At 55.6% G+C, this 23109-nt stretch overlaps 1 protein-coding gene across 3 annotated transcripts in view; it reads right to left on the bottom strand.

Moving 5' to 3' along the window:
- SKIC2 (SKI2 subunit of superkiller complex) overlaps positions 1 to 23109 on the bottom strand; it is a 44369-nt gene that overhangs the window by 12331 nt on the left and 8929 nt on the right. For all 3 annotated transcript variants that reach the window (XM_064700965.1, XM_064700963.1, XM_064700964.1), the window contains exons 10-23: positions 22700 to 22845; positions 21590 to 21736; positions 18870 to 18954; positions 18080 to 18186; positions 15985 to 16131; positions 14826 to 14925; positions 13867 to 14079; positions 10593 to 10703; positions 9144 to 9255; positions 7577 to 7695; positions 5671 to 5808; positions 4297 to 4461; positions 2651 to 2752; positions 222 to 366 (exon numbers count right to left, since the gene is read on the bottom strand). In XM_064700965.1, coding sequence (XP_064557035.1) covers positions 222 to 366; positions 2651 to 2752; positions 4297 to 4461; positions 5671 to 5808; positions 7577 to 7695; positions 9144 to 9255; positions 10593 to 10703; positions 13867 to 14079; positions 14826 to 14925; positions 15985 to 16131; positions 18080 to 18186; positions 18870 to 18954; positions 21590 to 21736; positions 22700 to 22845 — 1837 coding nt within the window. The remainder of the gene's footprint in view (positions 1 to 221; positions 367 to 2650; positions 2753 to 4296; positions 4462 to 5670; positions 5809 to 7576; positions 7696 to 9143; positions 9256 to 10592; positions 10704 to 13866; positions 14080 to 14825; positions 14926 to 15984; positions 16132 to 18079; positions 18187 to 18869; positions 18955 to 21589; positions 21737 to 22699; positions 22846 to 23109) is intronic.

The raw sequence follows: 23109 nt of genomic DNA, 5'->3' as shown, positions 1-23109 counted from the left end.
CCTCAGACCCCCCCAAAATCCACCCTGGGGACCCCCCAAACTTCTCAGGATCCCCCCAAAAGTGACCCAGGAATTTGGGGACCCCCCTAAATCCCCTTTAAGGACCCCCAAAACCCCCCCAAAACCCCCTCAAACCCCCCCAAAATCCCCCCTGGAGACCCCCAAACCCCTCCAGAACCCCCCAAATTCGGGGTCCCCCCCCCATTTTTTGGGGTGCAGACCCTCGGGCAGGAAGAGGCGGCTGAGCAGCAGCTCCTCGGGGTAGGGCACGTCCTGGGGGGGCTCCGGGGGGGCTCCCCCATTTTCGGGGGGCTTCTCGCTGAGCACCAGCGTGGTGAAGGTGCGGCCCGAGCCCCCCGAGCTCACCTGCGAGGGAATTTGGGGGAAATTTGGGGGAATTTGGGGGAATTTGGGGGAAATTTGGGGAAATTTGAAGGAATTTGGGGGTTTTTGGGGGGAGTTTTGGGGGTGTTTGAGGGGGTGGTTTTGGGGGTGTTTTGGGGTTATTTTGGGGTATTTTTGGGGTGTTTTAGGGCTATTTTTTGGGTATTTTTAGGGTATTTTTGGGATATATTTTGGGGTATTTTTAGGGTATTTTTGGGATATATTTTGGGGTTATTTTGGGGTATTTTTTGATGTTTTTGGGATATATTTTGGGGTATTTTTGGGGTTATTTTGGGGTATTTTGATGTTTTTGGGATATATTTTGGGGTATTTTTGGGATATATTTTGGGGTTATTTTGGGGATATTTTTGGGATGTATTTTTTTGATGTTTTTGGGATATATTTTGGGGTATTTTTGGGGTATTTTTGGGGTGTTTTTGGGGCTATTTTTGGGGTATTTTTAGGGTATTTTTAGGGTATTTTTGGGATATATTTTGGGGTATTTTTGGGGCTATTTTTGGGGTATTTTTGGGATATATTTTGGGGTTATTTTGGGGTATTTTTTTGATGGTTTTGGGATATATTTTGGGGTTATTTTGGGGTATTTTTTGGGTGTTTTTGGGGTTATTTTGGGGTATTTTTTGATGTTTTTGGGATATATTTTGGGGTTATTTTGGGGTATTTTTGGGTGTTTTTGGGGTATTTTTGGGGTATTTTTAGGGTATTTTTGGGATATATTTTGGGGTTATTTTGGGGTGTTTTTGGGGTTATTTTGGGGGATTTTTGGGGTGTTTTTGGGGTAATTTTGGGGTATTTCTGGGATGTATTTTGGGGTTATTTTGGTGTATTTTTGCAGTATTTTTGGGATATATTTTGGGGTTTTTTTGGGGTGTTTTGGGGGGCAGTTTTAGGGTATTTTTGGGGTATTTTTTTATGTTTTTGGGGTGTTTTTGGGGCGTACCTGCAGCACCAGCCCCAGCGCGTTGCGGTGTTTCGGGGTGGGTTTGGGGGGTTATTTTGGGGTATTTTTGGGGCTATTTTTGGGGTGTTTTTGGGATGTATTTTGGGGTATTTTTGGGGATATATTTTGGGGTTATTTTGGGGTATTTTTGGGGTGTTTTTGGGGTGTTTTTGGGGCTATTTTTAGGGTATTTTTGGGATATATTTTGGGGTATTTTTGGGGTTATTTTGGGGTATTTTTGCGGTATTTTTAGGGTATTTTTGGGATATATTTTGGGGTGTTTTTGGGGTATTTTTGGGATGTATTTTGGGGTGTTTTTTTGGATATTTTTGGGGTCCACCTGCAGCACCAGCCCCAGCGTGTTGCGGTGTTTCGGGGTGGGTTTGGGGGGTTATTTTGGGGTATTTTTGGGGCTATTTTTGTGGCGTTTTTGGTGTATTTTTGGGGTATTTTTAGGGAATTTTTGGGATATTTTTTGGGGTTATTTTGGGGTGGTTTGGGGGTATTTTTGGGGTATTTTTAGGGTGTTTTTGGGGTATTTTTAGGGAATTTTTGGGATATATTTTGGGGTTATTTTGGGGTATTTTTGGGGTGTTTTTGGGGTATTTTTGCGGTATTTTTAGGGTATTTTTGGGATATATTTTGGGGTATTTTTGGGGTGTATTTTGGGGTGTTTTTGGGGTATTTTTGGGGCTATTTTGGGATATATTTTGGTGTATTTTGGGATATATTTTGGTGTATTTTTGTGATGTTTTTGGGGTGGTTTTGGGGTGTTTTTGGGTGTTTTTGGGGTGTACCTGCAGCACAAGCCCCAGTGCATTTGGGTATTTCGGGGTGGGTTTGGGGGGTTATTTTGGGGTATTTTTGGGGCTATTTTTGGGGTTATTTTGGGTATTTTTGGGGTGTTTTGGGGGGCAGTTTTAGGGTATTTTTGGGGTATTTTTTTATGTTTTTGGGGCTATTTTTGGGGTATTTTTGGGGCATTTTTGGGATATATTTTGGGGTTATTTTGGGGCTATTTTTGGGGTGGTTTTGGGGCTATTTTTGGGGTATTTTTAGGGTATTTCTAGGGAAATTTTTGGGATATATTTTGGGGTTATATTGGGGTTATTTTTGGGGCTATTTTTGGGGTATTTTTGGGATATTTTTTGGGGTATTTTTGGGATATATTTTGGGGTATTTTTAGGGTATTTTTGGGATTTATTTTGGGTGGGTTTGGGGGTTATTTTGGGGTATTTTTGGGGCTATTTTGGGATATATTTTGGTGTATTTTTGGGGTGTTTTTGGGGTGTTTTTGGGGCGTACCTGCAGCACCAGCCCCAGCGCGTTGCGGTGTTTCGGGGTGCTCACCACCACCACCCGGCCCGGTGTCAGCACTCGCTGCCCCCCCGGCTGCGCCAGGCACCGCTGCGGACCCCAGACCCAATTATGGGACCCCCAAAGGGACCCCAGAGACCCCCCAGAGCCCCCATTGTCCCCAATGTGTCCCCATTGTCCCCAATATCCCCATTGTCCCCAATGTCCCCGCTGTCCCCAATGTCTCCATTGTCCCCAGTGTGTCCCCATTGTCCCCAGTGTCCCCAATGTGTCCCCAATGTCCCCAATGTCCCCAATGTGTCTCCAACACCCCCATTGTCCCCAATGTCCCCATTGTCCCCACTGTCCCCATTGTCCCCAATGTCCCCAATGTCCCCTATGTCCCCATTGTCCCCATTGTCCCCAATGTGTCCCCATTGTCCCCAATGTCCCCTCTGTCCCCAGTGTGTCCCCATTGTCCCCAGTGTGTCCCCAATGTCCCCAATATCCCCACTGTCCCCAATGTCCCCAGTGTCCCCAAATCCCCCAATGTCCCCAGTGTGTCCCCAACGCCCCCAATGTCCCCATCGTCCCCACTGTCCCCAATGTCCCCAATGTCCCCATTGTCCCCAATGTCCCCCATTGTCCCCAGTGTGTCCCCATTGTCCCCAATATCCCCATTGTCCCCATTGTCCCCAATGTCCCCAGTGCCCCCAATGTCCCCACTGTCCCCAACACCCCCAATGTCCCCAATGTCCCCAATGTCCCCATTGTCCCCAATGTCCCCAACGCCCCCAATGTCCCCACTGTCCCCACTGTCCCCATTGTCCCCAATGTCCCCACTGTCCCCAATGTCCCCAGTGTCCCCAACACCCCCAATGTCCCCACTGTCCCCAAATCTCCCAATGTCCCCAACACCCCCAATGTCCCCACTGTCCCCAAAGTCCCCAATATCCCCATTGTCTCCAATGTCCCCAAATCCTCCAATGTCCCCAATGTCCCCAAATGTGTCCTCATTGTCCCCATTGTCCCCAATGTGTCCCCACTGTCCCCAATGTCCCCACTGTCCCCACTGTCCCCACTGTCCCCATTGTCCCCAGTGTGTCCCCATTGTCCCCATTGTCCCCAATGTCCCCAACACCCCCAATGTCCCCAATGTCCCCAATGTCCCCATTGTTCTCAGTGTCCCCAATGTCCCCAATGTCCCCCATTGTCCCCACTGTCCCCCAATGTCCCCTCCCTGTCCCAAATCCCCCCAATGTCCCCATTGTCCCCGTTGTCCCCATTGTCCCCACTGTCCCCAATGTCCCCAATGTCCCCATTGTCCCCAATGTCCCCATTTTCCCCAATGTCCCCATTTTCCCCAACACCCCCATTGTCCCCAATGTCCCCAATGTCCCCAAATCCCCAGTGTGTCCCCAGTGTCCCCAATGTCCCCTCCCTGTCCCAAATCCCCCAATGTCCCCATCGTCCCCAATGTCCCCATTGTCCCCAATGTACCCACGTATCCCCATTGTCCCCAGGTGTCCCCTTGTCCTCCCCAGTGTCCCCCCAATGTCCCCAATGTCCCCAATGTCCCCAGTGTCCCCAATGTGTCCCCAATGTCCCCAACACCCCAATGTCCCCACTGTCCCCATTGTCCCCACTGTCCCCACCTGTAGCACGGAGCGGGCTCGGCGCAGCGCCACCACGGCCCGGTAGTACTGGGGCAGGTCCCCGATGTCACCTCCGTTGTCACCTCCGTTGTCCCCAGGTGTCCCCTCGGGGTCCCCAAGTGCCGCCAGCGCCTCCCTGAGGGCGGCCACGCGCCGGGTCTGGGCCTGGGGGGACATTGGGGACATTGGGGACATTGGGGGACATTGGGGGGATTGGGGGACATTGGGGGCTTTGGGGGGATTGGGGGTGTTGGGGACATTGGGAACATTGGGGACATTGGGGGGATTGGGGACAATGGGGGGACATTGGGGGCTTTGGGAACATTGGGGACATTGGGGGGATTGGGGACAATGGGGGGACATTGGGGGCTTTGGGGCGTTGGGGGATTGGGGGATTTGGGGACATTGGGGACATTGGGGGTGTTGGGGGGACACTGGGGGCGTTGGGGGAACATTGGGGACAATGGGGGACATTGGGGGCTTTGGGGGCATTGGGGGGTGTTGGGGACAGTGGGGACAGTGGGGTGGTTGGGGGCAGTGGGGATATGGGGGTGGTTGGGGACATTGGGACAATGGGGACATTGGGGACATTGGGGGACACTGGGGGAGTTGGGGGGACATTGGGGACACATAGGGGACATTGGGGACATTGGGGGATTGGGGGACATTGGGGACATTGGGGTGTTGGAGACATTGGGGGACACAGCGGGACATGGGGGGACATTAGTGGGGGTGACAGGGCTCCCAGTTCATACTGGGGTGCTCCCAGTGCCCCCCAATCCATACTGGGACACTCCCAGTCCCTCCCAGTCCCTCCCAGTCCATCCCAGTCCCCCCCAATCCATCGAAGTCCATCCCAGTGCCCCCCAGTCCATCCCAGTGCCCCCCAATCCATCCCAGTCCATCCCAGTGCCCCCCAATCCCTCCCAGTCCATCCCAGTGCCCCCCAATCCATCCCAGTTTATCCCAGTCCATCCCAGTCCCTCCCAGTCCCCCCCAGTCCCTCCCAGTTTATCCCAGTCCATCCCAGTCCCTCCGAGTCCATCCCAGTCCCTCCCAGTATCCCCAGTATCCGGCCAAACTGGGACTCCCAGTGCCTCCCAGTCCATCCCAGTCCCTCCCAATCCATCCCAGTCCATCCCAGTGCCCACCAGTCCATCCCAGTTTGATCCCAGTCCATCCCAGTCCCTCCCAGTCCCCCCCAGTCCATCCCAGTCCATCCCACACCCACCGTGGCGTCGCGGCGCAGCGGGAACTCGGCGAAGCTGCGGCGCATGAGGGACCCCAGTCCCTCCCAGTCCATCCCAGTCCCTCCCAGTCCCTCCCAGTCCCTCCCAGTCCCTCCCAGTCCCTCCCAGTTTATCCCACACCCACCGTGGCGTCGCGGCGCAGCGGGAACTCGGCGAAGCTGCGGCGCATGAGGTCGTGGGGGCGCAGGGCGGGCGCGCGCAGCAGCAGCAGGATCATGGGGTACGTCAGGCGGAACCGCGACTGCAGCGGCGACGGGCGGCCCTGCCGGGGACACGGCGGGGACACGGCGGTGACACACAGTGACACGGCGGTGACACACGGGTGGGGACATGGCAGTGACACACAGGTGGGGAGACGCGGGTAGGGACACGGCGGTGACACACGGGGACACGGCGGTGACACACGGGTGGGGACATGGCAGTGACACACGAGTGGGGACATGCGGGGACATGGCAGTGACACACAGGTGGGGACACGGCGGTGACACACGGGTGGGGACACATGAGGACACGGCGGTGACATGGCGGTGACACAGTGTTGAACACACGTGGGTGGTGACATGGTGGTGACACATGGGTGGGGACACGCGGGGACATGGCAGGGACATGGCGGTGACACACGGGGACACAGCAGTGACATGGCGGTGACATGGCGGTGACATGGCGGTGACACGCAGGGACATGGTGTGGGGACACAGCGGTGACACATGAGTGGGGACACGCAGGGACACGCGGGGACATAGCGGTGACACACGGGCGGGGACACGGGGGGACATGGTGGGGACACACGAGTGGGGACACGCGGGGACAGGGCGGTGACACATGAGTGGGGACATGAGTGGGGACATGGCAGTGACACACGGGTGGGGACATGGCAGGGACATGGCAGTGACACACGGGCGGGGACACGTGGGGACATGGTGGGGACACACGAGTGGGGACACGGCAGGAACATGGCGGTGACACACAGGTGGGGACACGGCAGGGACATGGCAGTGACACAGGGTTGGTGACACACCAGTGACATGGCGGTGACACACAGGTGGGGACATGCAGGGACATGGCAGTGACACAGGGTTGGTGACACACCAGTGACATGGCGGTGACACACGGGTGGGGACACACGGGGACATGGCGGTGACACACGGGTGGGGACACGCGGGGACACGGCGGGGACATGGCGGTGACACACGAGTGGGGACATGAGTGGGGACATGGTGGGGACACACAGGTGGGGACACACGGGGACATGGCGGTGACACACGAGTGACGTGGGGACATGGTGGGGACACACGGATGGGGACATGGTGGTGACATGGCGGTGACACACGGGTGGGGACATGGTGGTGACATGGCAGTGACACACGGGTGGGGACATGCGGGGACACAGCGATGACACACGGGTGGGGACACGTGGGGACAAGTGGGGGCACGGCGGTGACACATGGGTGGGGACACGGTGGTGACATGGCGGTGACACACGAGTGGGGACATGGCAGTGACATGTGGGTGGGGACATGGCAGTGACATGTGGGTGGGGACATAGTGGCGACATGGTGTGGGGACACACAGGAACATGGTGTGGGGACACGGGTGGGGACACTGCAGGGACACACAGGCGGGGGACACGTTGGGACATGGTGGGGACACACGAGTGGGGACATGCGGGGACATGGCAGGGACATGGCGGTGACACATGGGTGGGGACACGTGGGGACACGTTGGGACATGGTGGGGACACACGGGTGGGGACACGGTGGTGACACACGGGTGGGGACACGGCGGTGACACACGAGTGGGGACATGCGGGGACACGGCGGTGACACACGGGTGGGGACACGGCAGGGACATGGCGGTGACACACGGTGGTGACATGGCGGTGACACGGTTTGGGGACACGTGGGGACATGGCGGTGACACACGGTTGGGGACACACCAGTGACATGGCAGTGACACAGGGTTGGGGACACACCAGTGACATGGCAGTGACACAGGGTTGGGGACACACCAGTGACACGGCGGTCACTCACCAGCATCATGCGGTGCAGGTCGGACAGCTCGGGCACCGGGCCCTTGCAGAGGATGATGACGGTGCCGGTGGCGTCCAGCCCGCGGCGCCCGGCTCGCCCCGACATCTGCGTGTACTCGCCTGGGGACACAAAGGGACAAAGGTGACACAGGGCCCTGAACCACTGCAAGGTGATTTTCTTGTTTTCTCCTCATAAAAACTACTGGTTTTACCCTCGTGTTTGCCGCCATTTTCCCCTCATGTTTTCCCGCCATTTTCCCCTCACGTTTTCCCACCATTTTCCCCTCACATCTTCCTGCCCGTTTCCCCTCACGTTTTCCCACTCTTTTCCCTTCACATTTTCTTACCCTTTTCCTCTCACGTTTTCCCGCCATTTTCCCCTCACATTTCTCACCATTTTCCCCTCATATTTCTCACCATTTTCCCCTCATGTTTTCCCACCATTTTCCCCTCATGTTTTCCCGCCCTTTTCCCCTCACGTTTTCCTGCCCTTTTCCCCTCACGTTTTCCCGCCATTTTCCCCTCACGTTTCTCACCATTTTCCCCTCACATTTTCCTGCCATTTTGCCCTCATGTTTTCCCACAATTTTCCCCTCACATTTTCCTACCCTTTCCCCCTCACGTTTTCTGCCCTTTTCCCCTCACCTTTCCCACTTTTTCCCCTCACATTTCCTGCTCTTTTCCCCTCACATTTCCTGCTATTTTTCCCCTCACGTTTCTTGCCATTTTCCCCTCACATATCTCGTCACTTTCCCCTCACATTTCTCATCATTTTCCCCTCACATCTCCCACCCTTTCTCCCCTCACCTGGAGGAACACAAAGGCACAAAGGTGACACAAGGCCCTGAACCGCTGCAAGGTGATTTTCTTGTTTTCTCCTCATAAAAACTACTGGTTTTACCCTCGTGTTTGCCGCCATTTTCCCCTCACGTTTCTCACCATTTTCCCCTCACGTTTTCCCACCATTTTCCCCTCACGTTTTCCCACCATTTTCCCCTCACGTTTTCCCGCCCTTTTCCCCTCACGTTTTCCCACCATTTTCCCCTCACATTTCTCACCATTTTCCCCTCACGTTTTCCCACCATTTTCCCCTCACATTTTCCTACCCTTTTCCCCTCACGTTTTCTGCCCATTTCCCCTCACCTTTCCCACTTTTTCCCCTCACTTTTCCTGCTATTTCCCCCCTCGCGTTTCTCACCATTTTCCCCTCATGTTTCCCACCCTTTCCTCCTCACATTTCCCACCACAATTACATCTCTATTCCTTTCATTCCCCTCAAATTTCTTCTCCCACATTTCCACCTTCTCTCAACCCCATTTCCCCCATTTTCTCTCACCTTTCCCACCCTTTTTCCTTTACATTTTTCACCCCTTTTCCACCCCATTGCCGCCATTTCCCCTACTTTTTCTCTCACCTTTCCCACCCTTTTTCCTTTATATTTTTCACCCCTTTTCCACCCCATTTCCCCTATTTTTTCCCTCAACTTTCCCACTCCTTTTCCTTGACATTTTTCACCCCTTTTGCACCCACAGAGGACACGACACCAAACCCCAAACGTGGCCCCACACCTGGCAGGAGGTCACGGAAGCTGCTCCCGTCGTGTTTGCGGATGGAGTCGAACACCACGGTCCGCGCCGGCATGTTCACCCCCATGGCGAACGTCTCGGTGGCAAACAGCACCTGGGGCAGGTGTGGGGCAGGTTTGGGGCAGTTTGGGGCAGGTTTTGGGGCAGATTTGGGGCAGGTTTGGGACAGGTTTGGGGCAGGTTTGGGACAGGTTATGGGGCAGGTTTGGGCAGGTATAGGGCAGATTTTGGGGCAGATCTGTCCAGGTTTGGGGAAGGTTTTTGGGGCAGGTTTTTGGGGTAAATTTGAGGCAGGTTTGGGGTAGGTTACGGGGCAGGTTTGGAGCAGGTATGGGGCAGGTTTGGGACAGGTATGGGGCAAGTTTTTGGGACAGGTTTGTACAGGTTTGGGGCAGGTATGGGGTAGGTTATGGGACAGGTTGGGGGCAGTTTGGGGCAGGTTTGGAAGAGGTTTGGGGCAGGTTTTTGGGGTAGATTTGGGCAGGTTTGGGGCAGGTTTGGGGCAGGTTATGGGGCAGGTATAGGGCAGATTTTGGGGCAGGTTTGTCCAGGTTTGGGGCAGGTATAGGGCAGATTTTGGGGCAGGTTTGGGACAGGTTTGGGGCAGGTTATGGGACAGGTTTGGGGCAGGTTTTTGGGGCAGGTTATGGGGCAGGTTTGGGGCAGGTTTGGGGCAGGTTTGGGGCAGGTATGGGGCAAGTTTTTGGGACAGGTTTGGGGCAGGTTATGGGGCAGGTTTGGGGCAGGTTTGGGGCAGGTTTTTGGGGTAGATTTGGGGCAGGTTTTTGGGGCAGGTTATGGGGCAGGTATGGGGCAGGTTTGGGACAGGTTTGGGGCAGGTTATGGGGCAGGTATGGGGCAGGTTTTTGGGACAGGTTTGGGGCAGTTTGGGGCAGGTTTTTGGGGTAGATTTGAGGCAGGTTATAGGGCAGGTTTGGGACAGGTATGGGGCAGGTATGGGGCAGGTTATGGGGCAGGTTTGGGGCAGGTTATGGGGCAGGTTTGGGGCAGGTTATGGGGCAGGTTTGGGGCAGATTTGGGGCAGGTTTTTGGGGCAGGTTTGGGGCAGGTTATGGGGCAGGTTTGGGGCAGGTTTGGGGCAGGTTATGGGGCAGGTTTGTACAGGTTTGGGGAAGGTTTTTGGGGCAGATTTGTCCAGGTTTGGGGCAGGTATAGGGCAGATTTTGGGGCAGATTTGTACAGGTTTGGGGAAGGCTTTTGGGGCAGATTTGTCCAGGTTTGGGGAAGGTTTTTGGGGCAGATCTGTCCAGGTTTGGGGAAGGTTTTTCAGGCAGGTACAGGACAAGTTTTAGGGCAGATTTGTCCAGGTTTGGGGAAGGTTTTTGGGGCAGATTTGTCCAGGTTTGGGGAAGGTTTTTGGGGCAGATTTTTGGCACAACCTGTGGGGCTGCAGCACCTGTCCCCACACACCTTGACCAGCCCCTGGCTGAAGAGCATCTCCACGATCTCCTTGAGCAGGGGCAGCACCCCGCCATGGTGGACGCCGATGCCGCGCTGCAGCAGGTCCGAGAGCTGCAGCACCTGGGGGAGCGGGAATGTGGAGAGAACATGGAGAGAACATGGGAAGAACATGGGGAGAACATGGAGAGAACATGGAGAGAACATGGAGGGAACATGGAGAGAACATGGAGAGAACATGGAGAGAACATGGAGAGAACATGGAGAGAATATGGAGAGAAAGTAGAGAGAATATAGAGAGAACATGGAGAGAACATGGAGGGAAAACATGGAGGGGGAACATGGAGGGAATATGGAGAGGGAAGACGGAAAGAACATGGAAGGGACGTGGAAATAACATGGAGGGAACAGGGAGGGAAATATGGAGAGAATATAGAGAGACCATGGAGGGAACATGGAGGAGAAATGTGGAGGGAAGATGGAAAGAACATGGAGGGGAACATGGAGAAAACATGGAGGGGACATGGAGAGGGAACATGGAGGGAACATGGAGAAAACATGGAGGGAATATGGAGAGGGAACATGGAGGGAACATGGAGAGAACATGGAGGGAATATGGAGAGGGAACATGGAGGGAACATGGAGAGGATGTGGAGGGAATATGGAGGGAACATGGAGGGGGAATGGAGGGGGAACATGGAGGGAACATGGAGAGAACATGGAGGGAATATGGAGAGGGAACATGGAGGGAACATGGAGAGAACATGGAGGGAATATGGAGAGGGAACATGGAGGGAACATGGAGAGGATGTGGAGGGAATATGGAGGGAACATGGAGGGAACATGGAGAGGATGTGGAGGGAATATGGAGGGAAGATGGAAAGAGTATGGAAGGAACATGGAGGGGAACATGGAGAGAACATGGGAAGAACATGGAGAGAATATAGAGAGAAAGTAGAGAGAACATAGAGAGAACATGGAGAGAACATGGAGGGAAAACATGGAGGGGGAACATGGAGGGAATATGGAGAGGGAAGATGGAAAGAACATGGAAGGAACGTGGAAATAACATGGAGGGAACGGGGAGGGAAATATGGAGAGAATATAGAGAGACCATGGAGGGAACATGGAGGAGAAATGTGGAGGGAACATGGAGAGAACATGGAGAGAACATGGGGAGAACATGGGGAGAACATGGAGAGAACATGGGGAGAACATGGGGAGAACATGGGGAGAACATGGAGGGAACATGGAGGGAACATGGAGGGAACATGGAGAGAACATGGAGGGAACATGGAGGGGGAACATGGAGGGAATATGGAGAGGGAAGATGGAAAGAACATGGAAGGAACGTGGAAATAACATGGAGGGAACAGGGAGGGAAATATGGAGAGAATATAGAGAGACCATGGAGGGAACATGGAGGAGAAATGTGAAGGGAAGATGGAAAGAATATGGAGGGGACATGGAGAGAACATGGAGAGAACATGGAGAGAACATGGAGAGAACATGGAGAGAACATGGAGAGAACATGGAGAGAACATGGAGGGAACATGGAGAGAACATGGAGGGGAACATGGAGAAAACATGGAGGGAATATGGAGGGAATATGGAGGGAATATGGAGGGAAGATGGAAAGAGTATGGAAGGAACATGGAGGGGAACATGGAGAGAACATGGAAAGAACATGGAGAGAATATAGAGAGAAAGTAGAGAGAATATAGAGAGAACATGGAGAGAACATGGAGGGAAAACATGGAGGGGGAACATGGAGGGAATATGGAGAGGGAAGACGGAAAGAACATGGAAGGAACATGGAAATAACATGGAGGGAACAGGGAGGGAAATATGGAGAGAATATAGAGAGACCATGGAGGGAACATGGAGGGGAACATGGAGGGAACATGGAGGAGAAATGTGGAGGGAAGATGGAAAGAACATGGAGGGAACATGGAGAAAACATGGAGGGAATATGGAGAGGGAACATGGAGGGAATATGGAGAGGGAACATGGAGGGAATATGGAGAGAACATGGAGGAATATGGAGAGAACATGGAGGGGGAATGGAGGGGGAACATGGAGAGAACATGGAGGGGGAATGGAGGGGGAACATGGAGGGAACATGGAGGGAATATGGAGAGGGAACATGGAGGAACATGGAGAGAACATGGAGGGGGAATGGAGGGGGAACATGGAGGGAACATGGAGTGAGGCTCCTCCACACCCTACAGAACCCCAACCTGAGAGGCAGCCATTACACCCACCTCCACATCCCAAAATCCCCGTTTTTCCCCCCAAAATCCCCATTTATCCCCCCAAAATCCCCATTTTTCCCCCCAAAACCCCTCACCTGCGGCAGGCGGCGGTTGGAGCCGCGCAGCCGGGCCAGGCAGCCATTACACCCAAATCCATGTCCCAAAACCCCCTTTTTTCCCCCCAAAATCCCCTTTTATCCCCCCAAAATCCCACCCTTTCCCCGTCATGTCTTCCTGCTCTTTTCCCCTCACATTTCTCACCATTTTCCCCTCACATCTTCCCACCATTTTCCCCTCACGTTTTCCTGCCCTTTTCCCCTCACATTTCTCACCATTTTCCCCTCACGTTTTCCCACCATTTTCCCCTCACGTTTTCCTGCCCTTTTCCCCTCACATTTCTCACCATTTTCCCCTCACATTTTCCCACCATTTTCCCCTCACATTTTCCCGCCCTTTTCCCCTCACGTTTTCCCACCCTTTTCCCCTCACGTTTTCCCACCATTTTCCCCTCACGTTTTCCCGCCCTTTTCCCCTCACATTTCTCACCATTTTCCCCTCATGTTTTCCTGCCCTTTCCCCCTCATATTTCTCACCATTTTCCCCTCACGTTTTCCCGCCATTTTCCCCTCACATTTCTCACCATTTTCCCCTCACGTTTTCCCACCATTTTCCCCTCACGTTTTCCCGCCCTTTTCCCCTCACGTTTTCCTGCCCTTTTCCCCTCACATTTCTCACCCTTTTCCCCTCACGTTTTCCCGCCCTTTTCCCCTCACATTTCTCACCATTTTCCCCTCACATTTCTCACCATTTTCCCCTCACGTTTTCCCGCCCTTTTCCCCCCTCACGTTTTCCCACCATTTTCCCCTCACGTTTTCCCACCATTTTCCCGCCTGCAGCAGGCAGCGGTCGGAGCCGCGCAGCCGGGCCAGGCAGCCATTACACCCAAATCCATGTCCCAAATCCCTGGTTTTCCCCCCAAAATCCCCATTTTTTTCCCAAAATCCCCATTTTTCCTCCCAAAACCCCCTCACCTGCGGCAGGCGGCGGTCGGAGCCGCGCAGCCGGGCCAGGCAGCGCGTCAGGAACTGCCGCACCTGGGCCTTCTCGGGGCCTCCGAGCAGATCCAGCGAGCCCAGAGCCGCGGCCTGGTCCTCGCAGCGGCCCCGCGAGAAGGTGAAGGTGACGGCCGGCAGCAGCTCCCGCTCCCGGAGCGTCTCCAGCAGGGACAGCCAGACCCCTCGCTCCTGATTTGGGGAGAAAATGGGAGAAATTGGGGTTACAGAGACCCCCGGACCCCGCTGTTCCTGCCCAGGGTAAGCAGGACCCCCAGAGAAGCCCCCAGACCCTCGGGACCCCATGAGGTGAAGGTGAGGGCCGGCAGCAGCTCCCGCTCCCGCAGCGTCTCCAGAAGGGACAGCCAGACCCCTCGCTCCTGATTTGGGGAGAAATTGGGGTTAGAGAGACCCTCAGAGAAGCCCCCAGACCCTCGGGACCCCCCACTCCTGATTTGGGGAGAAAATGGGAGAAATTGGGGTTAGAGAGACCCCCGGAGAAGCCCCAGACCCTCAGGACCTTCTGCTCCTGATGGGGGGAGAAATCTGGGTTAGAGAGACCCTCAGAGAAGCCCCCAGACCCTCAGGACCCCCCACTCCTGATTTGGGGAGAAAATGGGAGAAACTGGGGTTAGAGAGACCCTCAGAGAAGCCCCCAGACCCTCGGGATCCCCCATAGAAGAAGCCCCCAGACCCCCAGATCCCCTGTACCTGCCCAGCATTGGGGTCTCCCATAGAAGCCCCCAGACCCCCTGTACCTGCCCGGGGTTGGGGTCTCACAGAGAAGCCCCCAGACCCCCCATAACTGCCCGGGGTTGGGGTCTCACACAGAAGCCCCCAGACCCCACATAACTGCCCGGGGTTGGGGTCTCACAGAGCAGCCCCCAGACCCCCAGAGCAGCCCCCAGACCCCCATAGAAGCCCCCAGACCCCCGTACCTGCCCGGGGTTGGAGCCCCCCAGGGTGGGCTGCCGTGCCCCGAAGCTCTGGGCGTGTTTGCTGCTCTGCTCCTTCTTGGCCTCCACGGCTGCGTAGTACCTGGGGCACGTGTGGGGCAGATTTTTGGGGCAGATTCAGGCAGGTTTGGGGCAGGTTTGGGGCAGGTTTTTGGGTCAGATTCAGGCAGATTTGGGGCAGGTTTGGGACCGGATTTTGGGTCAGATTCAGGTGGGTTTGGGGCAAGTTTTTGGGGCAGTTTGGGCAGGTATGGGGCAGGTATGGGGCAGATTCAGGCAGGTTTGGGGCAGGTTCTGGGAAGGTTTTTAGGGCAGGTTTGGGGCAGTTTGGGGCAGGTTTTTGGGACAGGTTTGGGTCAGATTCAGGCAGATTTGGGGCAGGTTTTTGGGACAGGTTTGGGGCAGATTCAGGCAGGTTTGGGGCAAGTTTGGGGCAGGTTTTTGGGTCAGATTCAAGCAGGTTTTTGGGGCAGTTTAGGGCAGGTTTTTGGGTGAGATCCAGCCAGATTTGGGCAGGTTTTTGGAACAGTTTAGGGCAGATTTTTGGGTGAGATCCAGGCAGGTTTGGGCAGGTTTTTGGGTCAGATTCAGGCAGGTTTTTGGAACAGTTTAGGGCAGATTTTAGGGTGAGATCCAGGCAGGTTTGGGGCAGATTTGGGCAGGTTTTTGGGTCAGATTCAAGCAGGTTTTTGGAACAGTTTAGGGCAGATTTTTGGGTCAGATTCAGCCAGATTTGGGCAGGTTTTTGGGTCAGACTGTGGCAGATTTTTGGGTGAGATCCAGGCAGGTTTGGGGCAGGTTTTTGGGGCAGATTCAAGCAGGTTTTTGGAACAGTTTAGGACAGATTTTTGGGTCAGATCCAGCCAGGTTTGGGGCAGATTTTTGGGTCAGATTCAGGCAGATTTGGGCAGGTTTTTTGGAACAGTTTAGGGCAGATTTTTGGGTGAGATCCAGCCAGATTTGGGCAGGTTTTTGGGTCAGATTCAGGCAGGTTTGGGCAGGTTTTTTGGAACAGTTTAGGGCAGATTTTTGGGTGAGATCCAGGCAGGTTTGGGGCAGATTTTTGAGGTAGTTTAGGGCAGGTTTTTGGGTCAGATTGTGGCAGATTTTTGGGTAAAATCCAGGCAGGTTTGGGTCTCACCCCTGGGTGCTGAAGGCCCCGCTGGGGCCCAGCAGCTGGAAGAGCTGGTGCCGGGTGCGGGAGCTGTTCCCGGTGAACAGGAAATGCTCCAGCGGCACCGGGCGGCGCGGGGTGCTCAGAACGCGGACACAGCGGCGCTTGGTGCGGCTGGAATGGGGGAAAAAACGGGAAAATTGGGAAAAATGCATAGAGAAATGAGAAAGTACCACTTGGTGTGGCTGAAATGGGGCAAAAAATGGAGATTTGGGGGAAAAATGGGATGGGAAATGTGAAAGTACCACTTGGTGTGCCTGGAATGGGGGAAAAAATGGAGATTTTGGGAAAAATGCATAGAGAAATGAGAAAGTGCTGCTTTGTGTGGCTGAAATGGGGTAAGAAATGGAAATTTTGGGGAAAAATGGACAGGGAAATGTGAAAGTGCCACTTGGTGTGCTTGGAATGGGGTGGGTAAATGGAATGGGGTAAAAAAATGAGATTTTGGGAAAAAATGAGGTGGGAAATGTGAAAGTGCTGCTTTGTGTGGCTGAAATGGGGTAAAAAAATGGAGATTTTGGGGAAAAATGGGATGGGAAATGTGAGAGCAGTGATTGGAGCAGTCACAGCAGCCTTTGGTGCATCTGAAATGGGGTGAAAATGGAGATTTTGGGAAAAATGGGATGGGAAATGTGAAAGTGCCACTTGGTGTGCTTGGAATGGGGTGAGGTAAATGGAATGGGGTAAAAAAATGAGATTTTGGGAAAAAATGGGGTGGGAAATGTGAAAGTGCTGCTTTGTGTGGCTGAAATGGGGTAAAAAATGGAAATTTTGGGAAAAATGGATAGGGAGATGTGAGGGGAGTGATTGGAGCAGTGACAGAGCTGCTTTGTGTGGCTAAAATGGGGTAAAAAATGGAGATTTTGGGAAAAAATGGGATGGGAAACAGGGCAGGAGAGAGCCCTGCTGATAACACGGACACAGCGGCGCTTGGTGCGGCTGGAACGGGGGAAAAATGGAAATTTTGGGAAAAATGAGGTGGGAAATATGAGGGGAGTGACAGCGGTGCTTGGTGTGGCTGAAATGGGGGAAAAAATGGAGATTTTGGGAAAAAATGGAGAGCACAGAGAGCTCTGCTGATAACGCGGACACAGCGGCGCTTGGTGCGGCTGGAATGGGGGAAAAAACGGGAAAATTGGGAAAAATGGAGTGGGAAATGTGAGAGCAGTGATTGGAGCAGTGACAGCGCTGCTTTGTATGGCTGAAATGGGGTAAAAAATGGAGATTTTGGGAAAAAGTGGGATGGGAAATAGGGCAGGAGAGAGCCCTGCTGAGAACACGGACACAGCGGCGCTTGGTGCGGCTGGAATGGGGGAAAAAACGGGAAAATTGGGAAAAAATGGGATGGGAAACAGGGCAGGACCCCCAAATCCCCCTGAGAACCCCCCAAAACCCCTCAAGGACCCCCCAAAAATTCCCAAAGCCCCCCAGGGACCCCCAAATCTCCCTGGGGACGCCCCAAGACCCCAAAAGCCCCTAGGGACCCCCAAAACCCCCCAGAGACCCCCCCAAAAATCCCCAAAACCCCTCAAGGACCCCCCAAATCCCCCCAGACACCCCCAAAACCCCACAAAGCCCCTCAATGACCCCTCAAATCTCCCTGGGGACCCCCCAAACCCCTCAGGGACCCCCCAAAAATCCCCAAAACCCCTCAGGGACCCCCAAATCACCTCAGGCACCACCAAAACCCTCAAAGTCCCCCCAGAACCCTTCAAGGACCCCCCAAAAATCCCCAAAGCCCTCCAGGACCCCCAAAACCCTCAAATCCCTCCCAAATCCCCCCAGCACCCCCCAAACCCCTCAGGGACCCCCCAAAACCCTCCAGGACCCCCAAAAGCCCCTAGGCACCCCCAAAACCCCTCAGGGACCCCCCAAAAATCCCCAAAGCCCCTCCAGGACCCCCAAAAGCCCTCAAAAACCCCTCAGGGACCCCCCAGGCACCCCCAAAACCCCTCAAGAACCCCCAAGGACCCCCAAATCACCTCAGGCACCACCCAAATCCCCTCCAGGACCCCCCAAAACCCCTCAAAGCCCCCCAAAAGCCCCCCCTGGGGGTCCTCACCCGACCCACTGGGCGAACTCGAGCGCGTTGGGGACGGTGGCGCTGAGCAGAACCAGCTTGACGTGCTCGGGCAGCAGGATCAGCACCTCCTCCCACACCACGCCCCTCTGCGGGGCAAAAACGGGGTCAGGGGAGCCCCAAAATCACCTGGGGACCCCAAAAATGAACTCGGGACCCTCAAAAACCCCTGGGAACCCAAAAACCCCAAAAATCCCCCCCAAAACCCCCAAAAATCAACAGAGAAACCCCAAAAAGGATCAGCGCCTCCTCCCACACCACGCCCTCTGCGGGGCCAAAACGGGGTCAGGGGAGCCGCAAAATCATCTGGGGACCCCAAAAATGAACTCGGGACCCTCAAAAACCCCCCAGGGACCCCAAAAACCCAAAAATCCCCCCAAAAAAATCCCCCAAAAATCAATGGAGAAACCCCAAAAAGGATCAGCGCCTCCTCCCACACCACGCCCCTCTGGGAGGGCAAAAACGGGGTCAGGGGAGCCCCAAAATCACCTGGGGACCCCAAAAATGAACTCGGGACCCCCAAAAACCCCCCAGGGACCCCAAAAACCCCAAAAATCCCCCAAAAACCCCAAAAATCCCCCAAAAATCAACAGGAAAACTCCAAAAATCAACAGAGAAACCCCAAAAAGGATCAGCACCTCCTCCCACACCACGCCCCTCTGGAGGGGCAAAAACGGGGTCAGGGGAGCCCCAAAATCACCTGGGGACCCCAAAAATGAACTCGGGACCCTCAAAAACCCCAAAGACCCCCAAAGACCCCCCAAGACCCCACCTCATCGTCATTGACGTAGTGCACCTCATCGAAGATCACCCACTCCAGGTCCCGGATGGTGTCGGAGCCATTGTACAGCATCGACCTGGGGGGGGGGGGGAATTTGGGGAGGGGTCTCAGCACCCCCAGGGACCCCTCTGGAGTCACCCAGGACCCTCAAACTCCTCCCAAACCCCCAGAAAGCCCCAAATCCCTTTCAGAGACCCCCAAAGCCCCCTAAGACCCCCCCAAATTCCCCAGAGACCCCCAAACTCCCCAAATCCCCTCAGGACCCCTCAGAACCTCCCCAAATCCCTTTCAGAGACCCCCAAGACCACCCCAAATCCCCTCAGGACCCTCAAACTCCCCCAAATCCCCTTCAGAGACCCCAAATCCCCCCAAAACCCCTCAGAGACTCCCCAAAACCCCACAAATCCCCCCAAATCCCCCCAAATCCCTACAGAGACCCTCAGAGACCCCCAAATCCCCCCAGGAGCCCCCAAATCCCTTTCAGAGACCCCCAAATCCCCCCCAAATCCCCCAAAATCACCTCCAGGACCCCCTAGGACCCCCAAATCCCCTTCAGAGACCCCCAAAGCCCCCCAGGAGCCCCAAAACCCCTTCAGAGACCCCTCAGAGACCCCCAAATCCCCTTCAGAGACCCCCAAATCCCCCCAAATCTCCTCAGAGACCCCTCAGGACCCACACAGGACCCCCAAACTCCTCCCGAACTCCCCCAAATCCCCTCAGAGACCCCCAAACTCCCCCAAATCCCCCCCAAATCCCCTCAGGACCCACCCAGGACCCCCAAAACCCCTTCAGAGACCCCAAATCCCCCAGAGACGCTTCAGAGACCCCCAAACTCCCCCAAATCCCCTTCAAAGACCCCAAATCCCCCAGGACCCCCAAACTCTTCCCGAACCCCCCCAAAACCCCCCCAAATCCCCCCAAATCCCTTTCAGAGACCCCCAAATCCCCTGGGGACCCCTCCCCACCGCAGGATCTCGGTGGTCATGACCAGGCAGGCGGCCTCGGGCCGCAGCTGCGCGTCCCCCGTCAGCAGCCCCCCCTGAGACCCCCAAATCCCCCCCAAATCCCCTCAGGACCCTCAGAGACCCCCAAATCCCCCCAGGAGCCCCTAAATACCCTCAGAGACCCCCAAATCCCCTCAGGACCCCTCAGAATCCCCCTAAATCCCTCAGGACCCACCCAGGACCACCAAACTCCTCCCGAACCTCCCCAAATCCCCCTCAGAGACCCCTCAGAGACTCCCCAAATCCCCACAAATACCCCTCAAGACCCCCCCAGGACCCCCCAAATCCCTTTCAGAGACCCCTCAGAGACCCCAAAACCCCCCCAAATCCCCTCAGAACCTCCTCAAATCCCCTTCAGAGACCCCCAAATTCCCCCAAACCCTCAGAGACCCCCAAATTCCCCCAAATCCCCCTCAAGACCCTTGAGACCCCTCCCAGGACCCCCCAAATCCTCTTCAGAGACCCCCAAGACCCCTCAGGACCTAACCAGGCCCCCCAAACTCCTCCCGAACCTCCCCAAATCCCCTTCAGAGACCCCCAAATCCCCTCAAGACCCCTTGGGACCCCTCAGAACCTCCCCAAATTCCCTTCAGAGATCCTCAGAGACCCCAAACTCCCCCAAATCGCCTCAGGACCCACCCAGGACCCCTTGAGACCCCTTAGGACCCTCAGAACCCCCCTAATCCCCCAAAATCACCTCCAGGACCCCTCAGGGACCCCCAAATCCCCTCAGAACCCCTCAAGACCCCCTGGGACTCCCCCAACACCCCCAAATCCCCTCAGGACCCTCAGAACCCCCCCCAAATCCCCCCAAAATCACCTCAGGACCCACCCAGGACCCCTTGGGACCCCTCAGAACCCCCCCAAATCCCCTCAGGACCCCTGGGGACCCCTCCCCACCGCAGGATCTCGGTGGTCATGACCAGGCAGGCGGCCTCGGGCCGCAGCTGCGCGTCCCCCGTCAGCAGCCCCCCCTGAGACCCCCAAATCCCCCCAAATCCCCTTCAGAGACCCCCAAATCCCCCAAATCCCTTTCAGAGACCCCCAAACTCCCCAAGACCCTCCCCAAATCCCCCAGAGACCCTCAGGACCCACCCAGGACCCCAAACTCCTCCTGAACCTCCCCAAATCCCCCTCAGAGACCCCCAAATCCCCCCAAATCCCTCAGGACCTCCCCAAATCCCCTTCAGAGACCCACAAATCCCTCTCAAGACCCCTCGGGACCCCTCCAGGACCCCCCAAATCCCTTTCAGAGACCCCCAAACTCCCCCAAGACCCTCCCCAAATCCCCCAGAGACCCTCAGGACCCACCCAGGACCCCCAAACTCCTCCTGAACCTCCCCAAATCCCCCTCAGAGACCCTCAGAGTCCCTCAAATCCCTCCCAGATCCCCCCAGAGACCCCAAATCCCCCCCAAATCCCCTTCAGAGACCCCCAAACTCCCCCAGGACCCACCCAGGACCCCTTGGGACCCCCCCAGGACCCCCCAAATCCCTTTCAGAGACCCCTCAGAGACCCCCAAATCCCCCCAAATCCCTCAGAGACCCCCCAAACCTCCCCAAATCCCCTCAGGACCCTCCAGGACTCCCCAAATCCCCTCCAGAGACCCCAAACCCGCCCAAATCCCTTCAAAGACCCCCAAAACCCCACAAATCCCCCCCAAACCTCCTCAGGACCCCCCAGGACCCCTTTGAGACCCCTCCCCACCGCAGGATCTCGGTGGTCATGACCAGGCAGGCGGCCTCGGGCCGCAGCTGCGCGTCCCCCGTCAGCAGCCCCACGTCGCCGAAGGTTTCCCGAAAATCCCGGAATTTCTGGTTCGAAAGGGCCTTGATGGGAGAGGTGTAGATGGACCTGGGGGGGGGAGGGGGCAAAAATGGGGGTTGGGGGTCTTTGAAGGGGTCTTGGGGTGATTTTGGGGGGATTTGGGGGGGTTTGGGGGTCTCGGGAGGGGATTTGGGGAGGTTTGGGGGATTTTGGGAGGTTTGGGGGGTTTGGGGGTCTCTTGAAGGGGTCTTGGGGTGATTTTGAGGGGGATTTAGGGGTCTCTGAAGGGATTTGGGAGGGTTTGGGAGGGGTCTGGGGGGATTTGGGGGTCTCTGAAGGGGATTTGGGGTGATTTTGGGGGATTTGGGGGGTTTGGGGGTCTCTGAAGGGATTTTGAGAGGATTTTGGGGGGGTTTGGGGGTCTCTGAAGGGGATTTGAGGGGGTTTGGGGGGATTTTGGGGAGAATTGGGGGGATTTTGAGGGGGATTTGGGGGGGATTTGGGGGTCTCTGAGGGGTCTCTGAGGGGGATTTAGGGGAGTTTGGGGGGGAGGTTTTGGGGTCCCCGAGCCATTTTTGAGGTCCCCGGATGCGATTTTGGGACCCCCAAGGTAATTTTGGGGCCCATCAAAGGGTTTTTGGGACCCCCCCAAGCCATTTTTGGTGTCCCCCCCAAGCCATTTTTGGGGTCCCCGAGCCATTTTTGGGGTCCCCCAAGCCATTTTTGGGGTCCCTGAACACGATTTTGGGGTCCCTGGACACGATTTTGGGGTCCCTGGATGCGATTTTGGGGACCCCCAAGCCATTTTTGGGGTCCCTGGACACGATTTTGGGGCCCCCAAGCCGTTTTTGGGGTCCCCGGACACGTTTTTGGGGTCCCTGGACACGATTTTGGGGCCCATCAAAGGGTTTTTGGGACCCCCTCAAGGCATTTTTGGGGTCCCTGAACCCGATTTTGGGACCCCCGGACACGTTTTTGGGGTTCCCGAGGCGATTTTGGGACCCCCCAAGCCAATTTTGAGACCCCCCGAGGGGTTTTTGGGGCTCTCACCGGGTCATGTGGCGCCGGGCCAGCGCGATGGCGTACTCGGCCACGGCCGTTTTGCCGGCCGAGGTGTGAGCGGCCACCAGGACCGAGTGACCGCGCTCCAGGCACAGGGCGGCGCGTTGTTGGAAGGGGTCCGGGGTGAACGGCCACTTTGGGGGAAAAACGGGGATTTTGGGGCATTCTGGAAGCCCAAAAAACCCAAAACCCAAAAAAAATCCGAAAAAAATCCGATAAAATTCCGAAAAAAAAACCCAAAAACACCCCAAAATCCCAAACCCCGCTCCAGGCACAGGGCGGCGCGTTGCTGGAAGGGGTCAGGCTGGAACGGCCACTTTGGGGGAAAAACGGGGATTTTGGGTGAAAAAATGGGGATTTTGGGGCATTCTGGAAGCCCAAAAAACCCAAAAACCAAA

This window comes from Zonotrichia leucophrys, unplaced genomic scaffold (assembly GCF_028769735.1).
Source record: "Zonotrichia leucophrys gambelii isolate GWCS_2022_RI unplaced genomic scaffold, RI_Zleu_2.0 Scaffold_285_66912, whole genome shotgun sequence".
In the NCBI taxonomy this organism is placed as follows: domain Eukaryota; kingdom Metazoa; phylum Chordata; class Aves; order Passeriformes; family Passerellidae; genus Zonotrichia; species Zonotrichia leucophrys.
This window is presented reverse-complemented; position numbering and strand designations above follow the sequence as displayed.